The 11847-nt window shown below is 51.1% G+C and overlaps 1 protein-coding gene across 1 annotated transcript; it reads left to right on the top strand.

Moving 5' to 3' along the window:
* Positions 1–6037: 6037 nt before the first annotated feature.
* On the top strand, positions 6038–11574 carry CUNH12orf43 (chromosome unknown C12orf43 homolog). The gene is made up of 6 exons (XM_021008000.2): positions 6038–6203; positions 7825–7870; positions 8024–8122; positions 9928–10001; positions 10096–10186; positions 10602–11574. The coding sequence occupies exons 1-6, from the start codon at positions 6074–6076 to the stop codon at positions 10984–10986; spliced, it is 825 nt and encodes a 274-aa protein (XP_020863659.1). The 5' UTR covers positions 6038–6073; the 3' UTR covers positions 10987–11574.
* The last annotated feature ends 273 nt before the right edge of the window (positions 11575–11847 follow it).

The raw sequence follows: 11847 nt of genomic DNA, 5'->3' as shown, positions 1-11847 counted from the left end.
CCAGTCAGATATCCAGTAGCACAAATTAGCTTCCAGTTATACATACTGAATGAAAGATGTTGAGCAAGCAAATGGTCATACAAGTAAGACTAGCCCATCTTGAGATTAGCCTGGGGACCAGCAGAGAAAGATTGTTTTACTTTTCTATTACCTTGCATGGGAACCCATCCATTCATGGATTGGCTTCAGTCAGAGCCATAACTAGCTATTTTGGGGTGGTTACATAAACTACCTCCAAACCAACTTTGCAAATCATCATGTGAAAAGACCAGAAGTAACTGCAACAAATCCAATTGAACAGGAGGGAGAGTGAGTTACTAGAGTGGTTTCTACACTCCTGAAGAAGGGAATGTGTTACATTTGGGGAACCTTTAAATTTCAGTGTCTGGGGAGAAAGCCCTAAGTCACAACAACCTAGGTATGGGTCTGGCCTATTCTGTGCAAAACTAAGAAGTCAATAGAGTTAACTCTTCCACATCACAACTTTCCCCATCGAGGTTTCAATATATCACAGGTCAGCATAAGAAATTAAATGGGAATTTGAGGGGAGTTTCCTGGAAGCTGCAGACAACACGCAAAGGCCAGCAGATGATGCAGAAAAAGTGCTTTTTCATACAGTATTTTTACTTAACATTGACCTACGCAAGGCCTATGACCAAATGCTTAACCCAAATTTTACAGTAAGGTATTGTAAACACCCCATAAAAGAAAAAGAAAAAATTCAGACTTCTTCTCTGGCATGAAAGGAGGGCCAAAAACTTTTATGTGGATTTTCCAGATCATGGTGCTCCTAACTTCTGTGATGTGTAAGGGATAACTGTAAAGTATGTCTGCAGTGCCTTGACCTCCCTCCTCTGTGCCTGTGGCCCTCTCAGTAACCCCCTGTTTTTGTAAGGAGAGCATTGGGAATGCGATGAATTCACTCACACTGGAGATGTAAGGGACTTGCTGCTCCTTCCTTAACAGGGTTGTTGCAAGGGTAAAATGAAATAATACTTGTAAAATGCTTGGCACAGTGCTGGTAAATAGTCAGTGCTTAATAATTGCTTGTTTCCTTCCTTCCTGACCTCTCAAAGGAATGTACATGTCAAAGGAGGAGGACTGGGAAAGGGGCAGAGAGGAACCCAAAGGAGTAAATGCCATAGGCAGAATTTCTATTCCCTTCTCCCACTGGATGCCCAGTTTAATACCCTCTGCTCTCCTGGTCCCTTACCTGAGGTCTGCTTATCCTACGCTTTCCTCAAGTCATCAAATATCAATCAGTTAACCCACAAGCATGTATTAAGCACCTAACAGTACCCAGCACTGTGCTAGGTACTGAGAATAAAACAATGCCTGCCTTCAAGTTGCCTCTATGGAGTGAGGTTAGGGGTTGAAGGGGGGAGGCATGGAAAGAGAACCAATGCGTACAAATATGCGTGCCATGTACATGTACACTTAGGCAGGGTGTGTGTCCTGTCTACATGTGTTTATCTAGATGTGGTTCAAAAGAAAACACAAACAATTATCCCTAGAGTCTCCTCTGCCCTTCTCCAAGAAAGACTGATTCCTGCCTGGAATGGAGCAGAAGATTAGAGTCACAAGGCTGGCCCACTCTGCCGTCCTCAGAAAGAAGACATCAGATGAGAGGTAGATCAATTGACCCCTTCTTCCTTGAGCAGAGGCATAGCATACTCATGTTTCCACAATGGCAGCTTATGTGGAACGTGGATTAGAGGGAAGAAGGACCAATGGAGAGGAAGCCCATTAGGAGGCTGTCATGATGGTTCAGAATAGAGCAAAGGAGCAAATGTGCAAAGGAGCAGCAATTCATGGAAACAGCTGGAGTGGAGAGAAGAAGGAAAAGAGGGAGACCCTCCTCAACTAAACTAACCTGGAAACTCAACTCCCTACACTCATGCATGCCCTGTTAGAGCATAAGCATCCTGAGGGCAGAGCCTTTCTTTGGAAGCCCTGGGCTTAACACAGCACCTGGTTCTGAAGAAAGTTATGTTGACTCAACATTCCATTGTTCCCAGCTCTGTTTATCAATCACTGTTGAGTAAGTCTTTGGTGGGGAAGGAGACACTATGTCCGCAGCTTTTGTATTACATACTCTTTGTCATAGACTTGTAAATTGAGGCAGAGGCTCTCTCTAGAGAATTTGGATCTCTCTCTTTCTCCCAAAAGGGGAAGATGCCTGGAGAACACAAAGGCCATTTCTCAAGATCCTAATCCCCCTTTTCCCTAAAGGGAAGAAAACCAGAGGAAGATAATGCCTGTGAAATTAAAGAAGATTTTTATTAATCAGGGAAGCAAAATATGTATGTGTGAGTGGTTAGCCTAATACTGAACACTCAGCTAAGTGATGGATGTGCAGGGTATGGATACTTTTCAAACAAAGGAAGGCAGGCAATTGCAGAGAAAGGCAGCAATTGGGCAGGTCCTAGAAAGGAATGAGGCAGGGAGCCCCATTCCCAAGGACAGGGGGAGTGAGGAATTCCAGGGATCAGAGCCATGGCCTTCTGATGCACAAGTCGAAAGACATTCTGGGTGAAAGCAATCCTGACAGCTCAAGACTTGAGCATAAACAATAAGATAAGGGGGTGTCTCCCCCTGAAATGTTTATGAATCTCACATAAAACAGGATGTTTGTCTGAGAGCCCCATAACCAACAGGTAAGGGAGTCTCTGAAGATAAGGATGTCCATAAACCACCAAATGGCTCAGAGTCTGCTTCAAGGCTGGTATGAGCTTAACTGGCTTCAGAGTTGCCGATTTTCTGCATGTCCAGCTGGGTTTACTCTTGATCACCGCAAAGGATTGTTGGCATGTCAAGCCACTCTGTGTCTTAGCTCATATAGCCAGTCTTCATACAGCTCTTCTCAGTTACCTGGATAATTGGGGAGCTCAAGCAAGTTGGGGTAGTTAGTATACTCATTTCCAAATTCATTTGTACATACCCCTACCTGCAAATTGTCATGTTCTTGCCACCTTAGGGAGGAACTTCCCCCCCTTGAATCCATTGCTGATCTTCAGCGATCAGCCCCTCAATGTGCTGCTACCTTGATGTACTTATAATAAAATCCTCTTAATTCTCTTTGTCCTGAATTTTGCCTCATCGATCAGGGTGGAAGCCTGAATGAAGAATTTTCCTTTAAACAATACATAGTAAGTAATTAATAAATGTTTTCAACTGTTTTGACTGACTGATGCACATTCAGTCCACATAACCACAAAGGCAAAGGACCTTCCCCATTTCTATCAAGCAGGTAGTTCAGGGTAGTGGACCTGGGTCTGAGTCCTGGCTTTGCCATTTGATACTTGTATGATCATGATCAAGTCTCTTCCCTTCTCTGAGCCTCAATTTCCTCATCTGTGAAATGGGGATGATAACACCTGTTCACCAGGGTCACAAAAATCAAATGGGATGGTATATCATATTGAAATATGTCTGTCATAGAATTCCTAGATGATAAACTCTTCAAAGAGGAGGATAAAGTGTCCTTCAGAAATAAAAAACTGGGGAAGAAGAGAGGATTTACACAAGTTTCTCAAATACATAGGGAACTAAGCCAAATTATAAAAATAAGAGTCATTTCCCAATTGATAAATTGTCAAATGACATGAACAGGCATTTTGCAGATGAAGAAATCAAGGCTATCTATAGTTGCATAAAAATTCTCTAAATTACTACTGATTAGAGAAATGCAAATTAAAACAACTCTGAGGTACAGTCTCACACCTATCAGGTTGGCTAACGTGACACAAAAGCAAAATGGCAAATGCTGGAGGGAATGTAGAAAAATAGAGACACCAATGCACTGTTAGTAGAGTTGTGAACTGGTCCAGCCTTTCTGGAGAACTGCTTGAAATTATGACCAAAGGGCTATAAAACTGGGCATACCCTTTGACCCAGCAATTCGAGTACGAAGGACTGTATCCCAAAGAAATCAAGGAAAAGGGAGGACCTTTTTGTACAAAAATATTTATAGCAGCTCTTTTTGTGGTGGCAAAGAACTGCAAACTGAGGGGAAGCTTATCAGCTGAGGAATGACTGAATAAGTTGTGGCATATGATTGCGTGGAATGTTATTGTAATACATGAAATGATAAACAGGATGACTTCAGAAAAGCCTTATATGAGCTGATGCAAAAAGAAGTAAACAAAACCAGGAGAACGTTGTACATAGTAACAGCAACATTGTAACAAGAATGACTTAGCTATTTTGATCAATACAATGATCCAAGACAATTCCAAAGGCCCCATGATGAAAAATGCCATCTACCTCCAGAGAGAGAATTGATGGAGTCTGAATGCAGATCAAAACATACTTTTTTTTCACTTTATGGTTCTTGCTGCTTTTTTTTTTGGGGGGGGGGGACATGGTTAATATGGAAATTGGGCAGCTAGGTGGCACCATAGTGCACAGAGTGCTGGGCCTGGAGTCATGAAGACTCATCTGAGTTCAAATCTGGCCTCAGACACTTACTAGCTGTGTGACCCTAGGCAAGTCCCTTAACCCTATTTGCCTCAGTTTCTTCATCTGCAAAATGAGCTGGACAAGGAAATGGCAAACCACTCCAGTACCTTTGCCAAGGAAACCCAGATGGCACCACAACGAATGGAAAAAGCTTCAAGGACAACTTTTCTCAACTTGACCCGAAATCTCTCTTTGAAGCTTTCCCCTTCTGCCCTCTAGCTGACCAAGCAGAACAAGGCTAATAATCCTTTTTCTACAGAACAGCCCTTCAATTACTTGAAGGCATGTGTCCTACTCCAGGGTGGGGAACCAAAGTTGGGGTTTAGTCAAAGGGCAGCACTTGAGGTCCCAGAAGGCCACAGATTCCCCACCCCTGCTATTCCCTCTGAGTCTTTTCTTCTCCAGGCTAAACATCTCCAGTTCCTTCAACTGAACCTCACACCCCCTGCTCAGGCTGCCATTCGGGGACCTCTCCCCCTAAAAAGCTGTCCTCAGTATTCACCACCGCCTGAATTGGATAAATAAATGCCCATTGACTCCAGGATCAAATATAAAATGCTCTGTTTGCCCCTCAAAGCCCTTCACAATCTGACCCCCTCCTGACCCCCCTTTCCTATCTTCTTACACCTTACTCCCCTACACATCATCTTCTATGCACTGGCACCAGCCTCCTGGTTATTCCATGAACAAGACACTCTATCTCTCCACTTTGGCCTTTTTCTCTGGCTATCCCCCCTCCCTGGAACATCCTCCCTACAGAAAGATCACTATGTTGGGGTAGTTAGATGGTGCAGCAGACAGAGCACACTTCCTGGAGTCAGGAGGACCTGAGTTCAAATTCGGCTACTGTGTGACCCTGGGCAAGTCGTTAACCCTGATTGACCAAAAAGAAAAAAAAATCATTATGTTTTCAACTTATTTCTGCAAGCTCTCCAGAGGCCTTAGGACCGTGTCTTCCTCTTCTTTGCATCCTCCTCCTCTAGACTAGCCGAGGGACTTTGAACATGAATGAAAGACTATTGCTTGTTTCTATAATCTCTACGGGAAAGCAGACTCCCTGGCCCAGGGGCAAGAATCAGGAGCAGGATTTGCAAAAAATTAAATTTAGACTTTAACTGAGGGGAAAACCTCCTATCCTAGGCAAAGGAACTGGTTATATTTAGCCTAAAAACGTAAGACTTAGCGGTGACCTAGTCGCTGACTTTAAGCCTCTGGAGGATTTTCAGGTGGAGGAGCGTAAACTAGTTCCGCTCGGCCCCAGAACTAGGCTCAGCGCGTGCAAGTGACAGGAGCTGGTGAAGACTTGACCCGGCAAACGCCCTCGATGAGAGCTGTCCCCAAAGTAAGACAGGCTACCTCCTCAGGAGGGGGTGGTCTCTCCCTCACTGGAGGTCTTTGGGAAAAGGCTGGACGAGCCCACGCCTGGGATGTCATGAAGGGGGCTCAGGTTCAGATGTGAGCTGGCCTCTGGGACGCTCCGCCGGACCTCGGGAACTGAGCCGGAGAACTACAATCCCCAAAATGCACCGCGCGGCTCGCCCGTGACGTGCAGCCCCGGGAAGATGGGAGGGGAAGCGGAAAGACGACCCACAATGCATTGCAGCGGACCAAGATGGCCGCGCCCGGGGCTAGCTTGAGCGACAGCGAAAGCAGTGAGGATGACGACGCCGAGGAGCTGCAGCGCTGCCGGGAGGCGGCCGTGCCGGCCTGGGGCTGGGGGCCGCACCCGGAGCGGGGACAGGGTAGGGAGCCCCGAGCGCGGGCGGGGGGAAGAGGAGGAGGAGCCCAGTGCGCCTGCGCAGGCCGACTAAGCGACCCGGGAGGGGGGCCCACTGGGGAAACTGAGGCAGAGGTCCTTAGGCCCAAGTGAGGAAACCAGCCGTCTCTTTTGATAGATGGGGACACTGAGGCACTGGGACCGCAGAACACATGGGAGCAGGGAGGCCTCTGAGAGGGAAAGTGACCCCCAGGATCACCCAGTGAAGTTAATAGCAGAGCTAAGATTCGAACCCAAGACTGTTCTCCCTTCCTCTCCATCATGAGACCAAAGATCTAGAGCTGGAAGGGGCCCCAGAGACCACGTGGTCCCGCTCCTCATTTTACGCCGAGCCCAGGCGGTAAGCAGCAAAGGGCTGAATTCGAACCCACGCCCCGTGGGAGCCCGAGGTGCAGTATGGATCCCTTGGGCTCCAAAGCCCTTCCTAGCCCTAGGATTCTGGGGAGTCGTGGAAGGAGTCCCGGCGGCAGCTCTGCCACTACCTGGGCAGCCTTGGAACTCGCCCCCCAGAGCCCGCGTCCTCGCAGCCCCGGGTCCAGGGGGATTTCTACGGTGCCTTGTCTCCCCAGGAGCAGAGACCTTCAGCCTTCCTGCGGGCAGCTCGCCATGAAAGCGTAGCCTTGTCGAGGGCAGGACCCTTGTCTTGGCTCTGTGTGCCCCGGGCCCAGCCAGACTTGAAGCAGGCAGTCAAAAAGTATTGTTGAGTTAGGATGAAAGATACGGTTCACAGCTCCTGGAACATCAGCGCTTAGAACTTAGAATGTCAGAGTTGGGAGGAGCCTGAGAACAGGGGGTGTCGGGGCTGGGAGGGGCCTGAGAACCGGGGGTGTCAGAGCTGGGAGGGGCTGTAGAACAGGGGGTGTCGGGGCTGGGAGGGGCCTGAGAACAAGGGGTGCCAGGGCTGGGAGGGGCCTGAGAACAAGGGGTGTCAGAGCTGGGAGGGGCTGTAGAACAGGGGGTGTCAGGGCTGGGAGGGGCCTGAGAACAGGGGGTGTCGGGGCTGGGAGGGGCCTGAGAACAGGGGGTATCGGGGCTGGGAGGGGCCTGAGAACAGGGGGTATCGGGGCTGGGAGGGGCTGTAGAACAGGGGTGTCGGGGCTGGGAGGGGCCTGAGAACAAGGGGTGCCAGGGCTGGGAGGGGCCTGTGAACAAGGGGTGTCAGAGCTGGGAGGGGCTGTAGAACAGGGGGTGTCAGGGCTGGGAGGGGCCTGAGAACAGGGGGTGTCAGGGCTGAGAGGGGCCTGAGAACAGGGGGTGTCGGGGCTGGGAGGGGCCTGAGAACAGGGGGTATCGGGGCTGGGAGGGGCCTGAGAACAGGGGGTGTCGGGGCTGGGAGGGGCCTGATAACAGGGGGTGTCGGGGCTGGGAGGGGTCTGAGAACAAGGGGTGTCAGGGCTGGGAGGGGCTGAGAACAGGGGGTGTCAGGGCTGGGAGGGGCTGTAGAACAGGGGGTGTCAGAGTTGGAAGGGACTTCAGTGGACATTGGAGTCCAAACTCTTTCTCTTGCAAATGAGAAAGTTCCCCAGAACTGGCAAACAGTCAGCGAGATCTTGTCCCAAACACCTCATTTCCCTTTCTTTCCACAGAGCTTGCAGCTAAGGACCATTTGCCAGCTGCCGGACCAAGCCTCAGGTAGTGGGGCATTTTGAGCCTGGGCTCCGAGGTCCCATGACGTGGAGTCCACACTGCAGGGGGGTCAGCCTGGGGGTTTTGGCACCATCTGGGACATGGAGCCTCAGGGTCTCCTGAGCCCCTGGTGAGGAGGCTGCTTTGTTTTCATGGCAGACACAAGGTGGATGAGCATGAGCAAGATGGGAATGAGCTGCAGACCACTCCAGAGTTCCGGGTTCACGTAGCAAAAAAGCTGGGAGCCTTATTAGACAGGTAAGGAAAGCCCAACGCCCTGAGCCCCTCCTTCAGAGTGGTCGAGGAAGAAGGCCAGGAGAATGAACATTAGTCAGTGTTTACAAAGGCCCTACTCTGTGCAGGCACAGTGCCACGCACTGGGAGCTGAGATTCATAAGGAGGGATGGATCCTTCCACTGGCCGTTCATCCACCTGTGTGGGCCTCCCTTCCCTGTGCTGATTGCAGCCCCTCAGGCCTCTAATCAGTCCTGTGTGTTTATCAGTTTTGTCCTTCCATAAATCCCCAGCCAATGGGAAGCCCATCAGAGCTTTTGATAAGCTGTGGGGTGTCCCAGGGATGTTTGCAGTGTTGGCATCAAGGATGGCCACACCCCCTTGCTGCCTTCGTCAGAGAGAACCATTCTCTAGCCTTGGTCTTCTTGGAGTGAAAGGTGAGTCCCCGGAAAGCTCCCTGTGGGCCTAGAGATGGTGGGGACATCTGCTAGAAGGGCTGGGGGCCTCGGGTCTTGGCCAGGCCTGAACACCTGGCTCAGAAAGTGACTGGAGGTGCGGATGCCGCTCTCCCTGAGTGCGCCTCGGGGGCAGAGGGAGCAGGCGTCTGGGTCTGACCTCAGACCAGTCGTTGGAGCTTCTTGTCTTTCCCTTTTCTCATGTGTCAAGTGTGGGTCAGACCAGATGCTTTCTAAGGGCCCTCTCTGCTCTGCATCCTATGATGACGATTCAGAGTTTACAAAGACATTATACATATGATCTCCTGAGCCCACAGCAACCTAGAGAGGGAGGTGCTATCATCATCCCCATTTTATAGATGAGGAAACTGAGGCAAACAGGGGAAGTGACTTGCCCAGGGGTCACACTGCTAGGAAGCATCTGAGGCTGGATCTGAACTCAGGTCTTCCTGATGCCAGGCCCAGCGGCCGGTGTATTTTATAGCTAAAACATATAGTTTTGCATGTAAATAAATTAAAGCTTATAACTTTACACGTATAAATAAATGTCAGTTGTCATGATAGGGTTGTTGGCTCGTTTCTTGTATTTGTTTGCACGTCGTCTCTGCCGTTAGATGGTGAGCTCCTTGCAGGTAGGGCTGTCATCATCTTTCTTTGTATCCCCAGCACTTGTCGTGGTGCCGGGCGCGTGGTAGGCCTTAATAAATGTTTACTGACAGATGTTTGTGGGGTAGTGGATAAAGAGCAGGCCTCCGGGCAAGGATGGCCATCTCTGACAGTCACTGACTGTGTGACCCTGGGCAAGTCACTGAACCTTGCAGATTATACACTGCAGGGCTTGTGTTGATCAGCTTTGGTGGTGGTGAAATCATGGCAAAGTCCCTCCACCAGTGAAATCACAACTGCTTTCCCCAAGATAGAGGATGTGTTATATAGTGGACACATCAGTGTTCTTTCTCATTTTGGACCTTTCGTGTCATCGGTATAGGCCCGTACATGTTAAAGTGCCTTCTGCAAATGCATGTTGGCAGCTCGTCTGTGACTCAGTCTTAGCAAGCACCCAGAGCCCCAAGAAGGGAGGGGAGCTGCCCAGGGTCACGCAGATGGTGTCAGAGGAGGACTTCACCCCAGCTAGTGCTGGACAGATTAGCAAATCATCGTCATCATTATTCTTGCTCTTATTATGACATCATTCAGGCTGGTCTACACAGCTCTTCATGTTTTTTCTGATCATGCTGAAGACAAGCGCAGGCTGACCGGGCCCTGCTGACCAGAAGCTCTCCATCAAGTCTCTGTCCAGCCCCATCCTTTCTAGCAGCCCAATGCCTTGGCTGAAGGTTTCGAGCTCAGTCACTGCCGTTCTCTCCCCTTTAGCTTTATCACCATTTCGGAATCCAGCCCCAGGCCTACGCAGGCTCCCGTGCAGACAGTCCCCGGGGGGGATGATGGTGAGTGCCCACTTCCTTTTTCTGAGCTCGGACCCTCTGGCTGGGTGCCGGGGCCCCGGGACTCACACACCTGTTTGGCTGTTTGGCGTTCCAGGCTTCCGCCTCTTCTTCACATCTGTCCCAGGCAGCCCAAGGGACGCAGCTCCTCCTGCCAGGAGCAGAAAGCGGCCTCCGTCCAGTTCCAGGTAAGTGGGTGGCTGGGTCCAGAGTCGAGTGCTACTGGCTTCCTGCCTTGGCCAGTCCCCTCCCCAGCCCTCTCAGCAGAGCGTGCTCAGACCCAGGCTAAGGAAGAGTCATCTTCACAGCCCCTATTTATGTGATACTTGGAGGTTTGTAAAGCACTTTACGTATGCGTCTCATGGGATCCTCACAACAGATCTGTGCAAGTGGCATCCCCATGTGACAGATGAAGAAATCGAGGGTCAGAGAGGTCAGGTGATTAGCCCGGGGCCACCCAGCCAGTTCAGCCCAGCTTCCCTCCCAGATGCTGTGCTCTGCCCACTCACCCACCCTGCCCTGTCAGGAACTTGAGAAGGCACAGCTTGGCCCAAGGGGGTGGTGGGCCAGGGGCCAGGAACACCGACCCCAATTATCTCATAGCAGTGACTCAGACAGTGATGAGGAGTGGAGGAGATGCCAAGAGGCGGCCGTGTCTGCGGCAGACATTCTGCAGCCTGGAGCCCTGCCTGCCCAGGAGGCCCCCGCGGAGCAGCAGATGCCCAAGAAGAAAAAGAGGAAGAAGAAGAAGAAGGGAGAGCACCAGGTTGGGCAGGGGAAGGGAGCTGGTCCTTGGGGGACCCTGGAGAAGCAGCCTCAGCCCCTGTCCCTTCACAGGGAGCCAGAAGGAGGAGAGGCCCAGCACAACGGGGGCCACGAACCGCTCACCACAAAGAGAAAGAAAAGGAGGAAGAAAAACCAGACCAAGGAAAGCGAGGCTCCACCATTCCCAGCGCAGAAGGGCCGAGCAGCCAGTGCCGCCGAGTAACTCCATCGTCAGGGGTGGCACCTACCTCCAGCAGCCACTGCCCCTCCAGGCCCGGGTCTGTCAAATGAGGAGGACACCCTTCCCGAAGAAGAGGAGCAGGCCACTCTCAAATGGGCCCAGGGCTGGGAGCCCTCCATGACCTCTGGCCTCCCTTCATACCCACTCTCTGCCAATGCCTTGGGCATGGCCTGGAGGTGCACTGGGAGGGCACCCTGGGGTCGTGGCGAGGCCTGGCTGCCATCTGCGTCACTGGACTCCTCGGGGGCCCTCAGCCGCTTGAGGGTGGGAGCCGAATAAAGCTCGTGGCCAGCGGCGCCCTGGCGCTCTGGCCCCTGTTCCATCAGGTGGGGGACCTGGCTGAGGGCCACCCAAGAGGGCGTGGGCAAGCCCTTTGTGTCCCTGAAGCCACCCTGGGTCTAGCAACTGGAGAGGCTCAGCCGTGCCTGGGACAGGACCCTCTGAAATCACTGGGGAAATGCTTCATGTGCATTCCTACCTCCTCCCCTTTCCCTCTCCACTCCCCAGCCCTACGAGCTCCTGAGGACTTTTTTATTTGTTTTCTGAAAAAAATATAGAAATTTCCTGTAAGTTCCTGAAAACTTCCAGCTTTTCATTTCTAGAAGTGTTTAATTCTGTAAAGACTAGAAATATGGCAAGAGAACAGAGCTGCCCTTAAAGGCAGTGAGTTCCCCGTCACCTTAACTAATCAAGCGAAGGATTGCGGGACTTAGATCTGGAAGGAGATGTTAGGTGTCATCCAGTCCAAGCCCCCCATTTTACATGTGTTCTGTCACTGTGCTCTGCTGAGCATTTCAGTGGACATTGGGGAGGGGCTGGCCCCGCTGACCTCCGAACTTCCGT

This window comes from Phascolarctos cinereus, unplaced genomic scaffold, assembly GCF_003287225.1.
Source record: "Phascolarctos cinereus isolate Bilbo 61053 unplaced genomic scaffold, phaCin_HiC Scaffold_4;HRSCAF=312, whole genome shotgun sequence".
Classification (NCBI taxonomy): Eukaryota; Metazoa; Chordata; class Mammalia; order Diprotodontia; family Phascolarctidae; genus Phascolarctos; species Phascolarctos cinereus.
This window is presented reverse-complemented; position numbering and strand designations above follow the sequence as displayed.

Excerpts from the sequence above, each read along its gene's own strand:
- CUNH12orf43 (XM_021008000.2), top strand. The coding sequence starts at position 6,074 with ATGGCCGCGCCCGGGGCTAGCTTGAGCGACAGCGAAAGCAGTGAGGAT. Across the intron at positions 7,871-8,023 it reads GCTGCCGGACCAAGCCTCAG|ACACAAGGTGGATGAGCATG; the intron begins GTAGTGGGGCAT and ends TTTTCATGGCAG. Across the intron at positions 8,123-9,927 it reads CTGGGAGCCTTATTAGACAG|CTTTATCACCATTTCGGAAT; the intron begins GTAAGGAAAGCC and ends TCTCCCCTTTAG.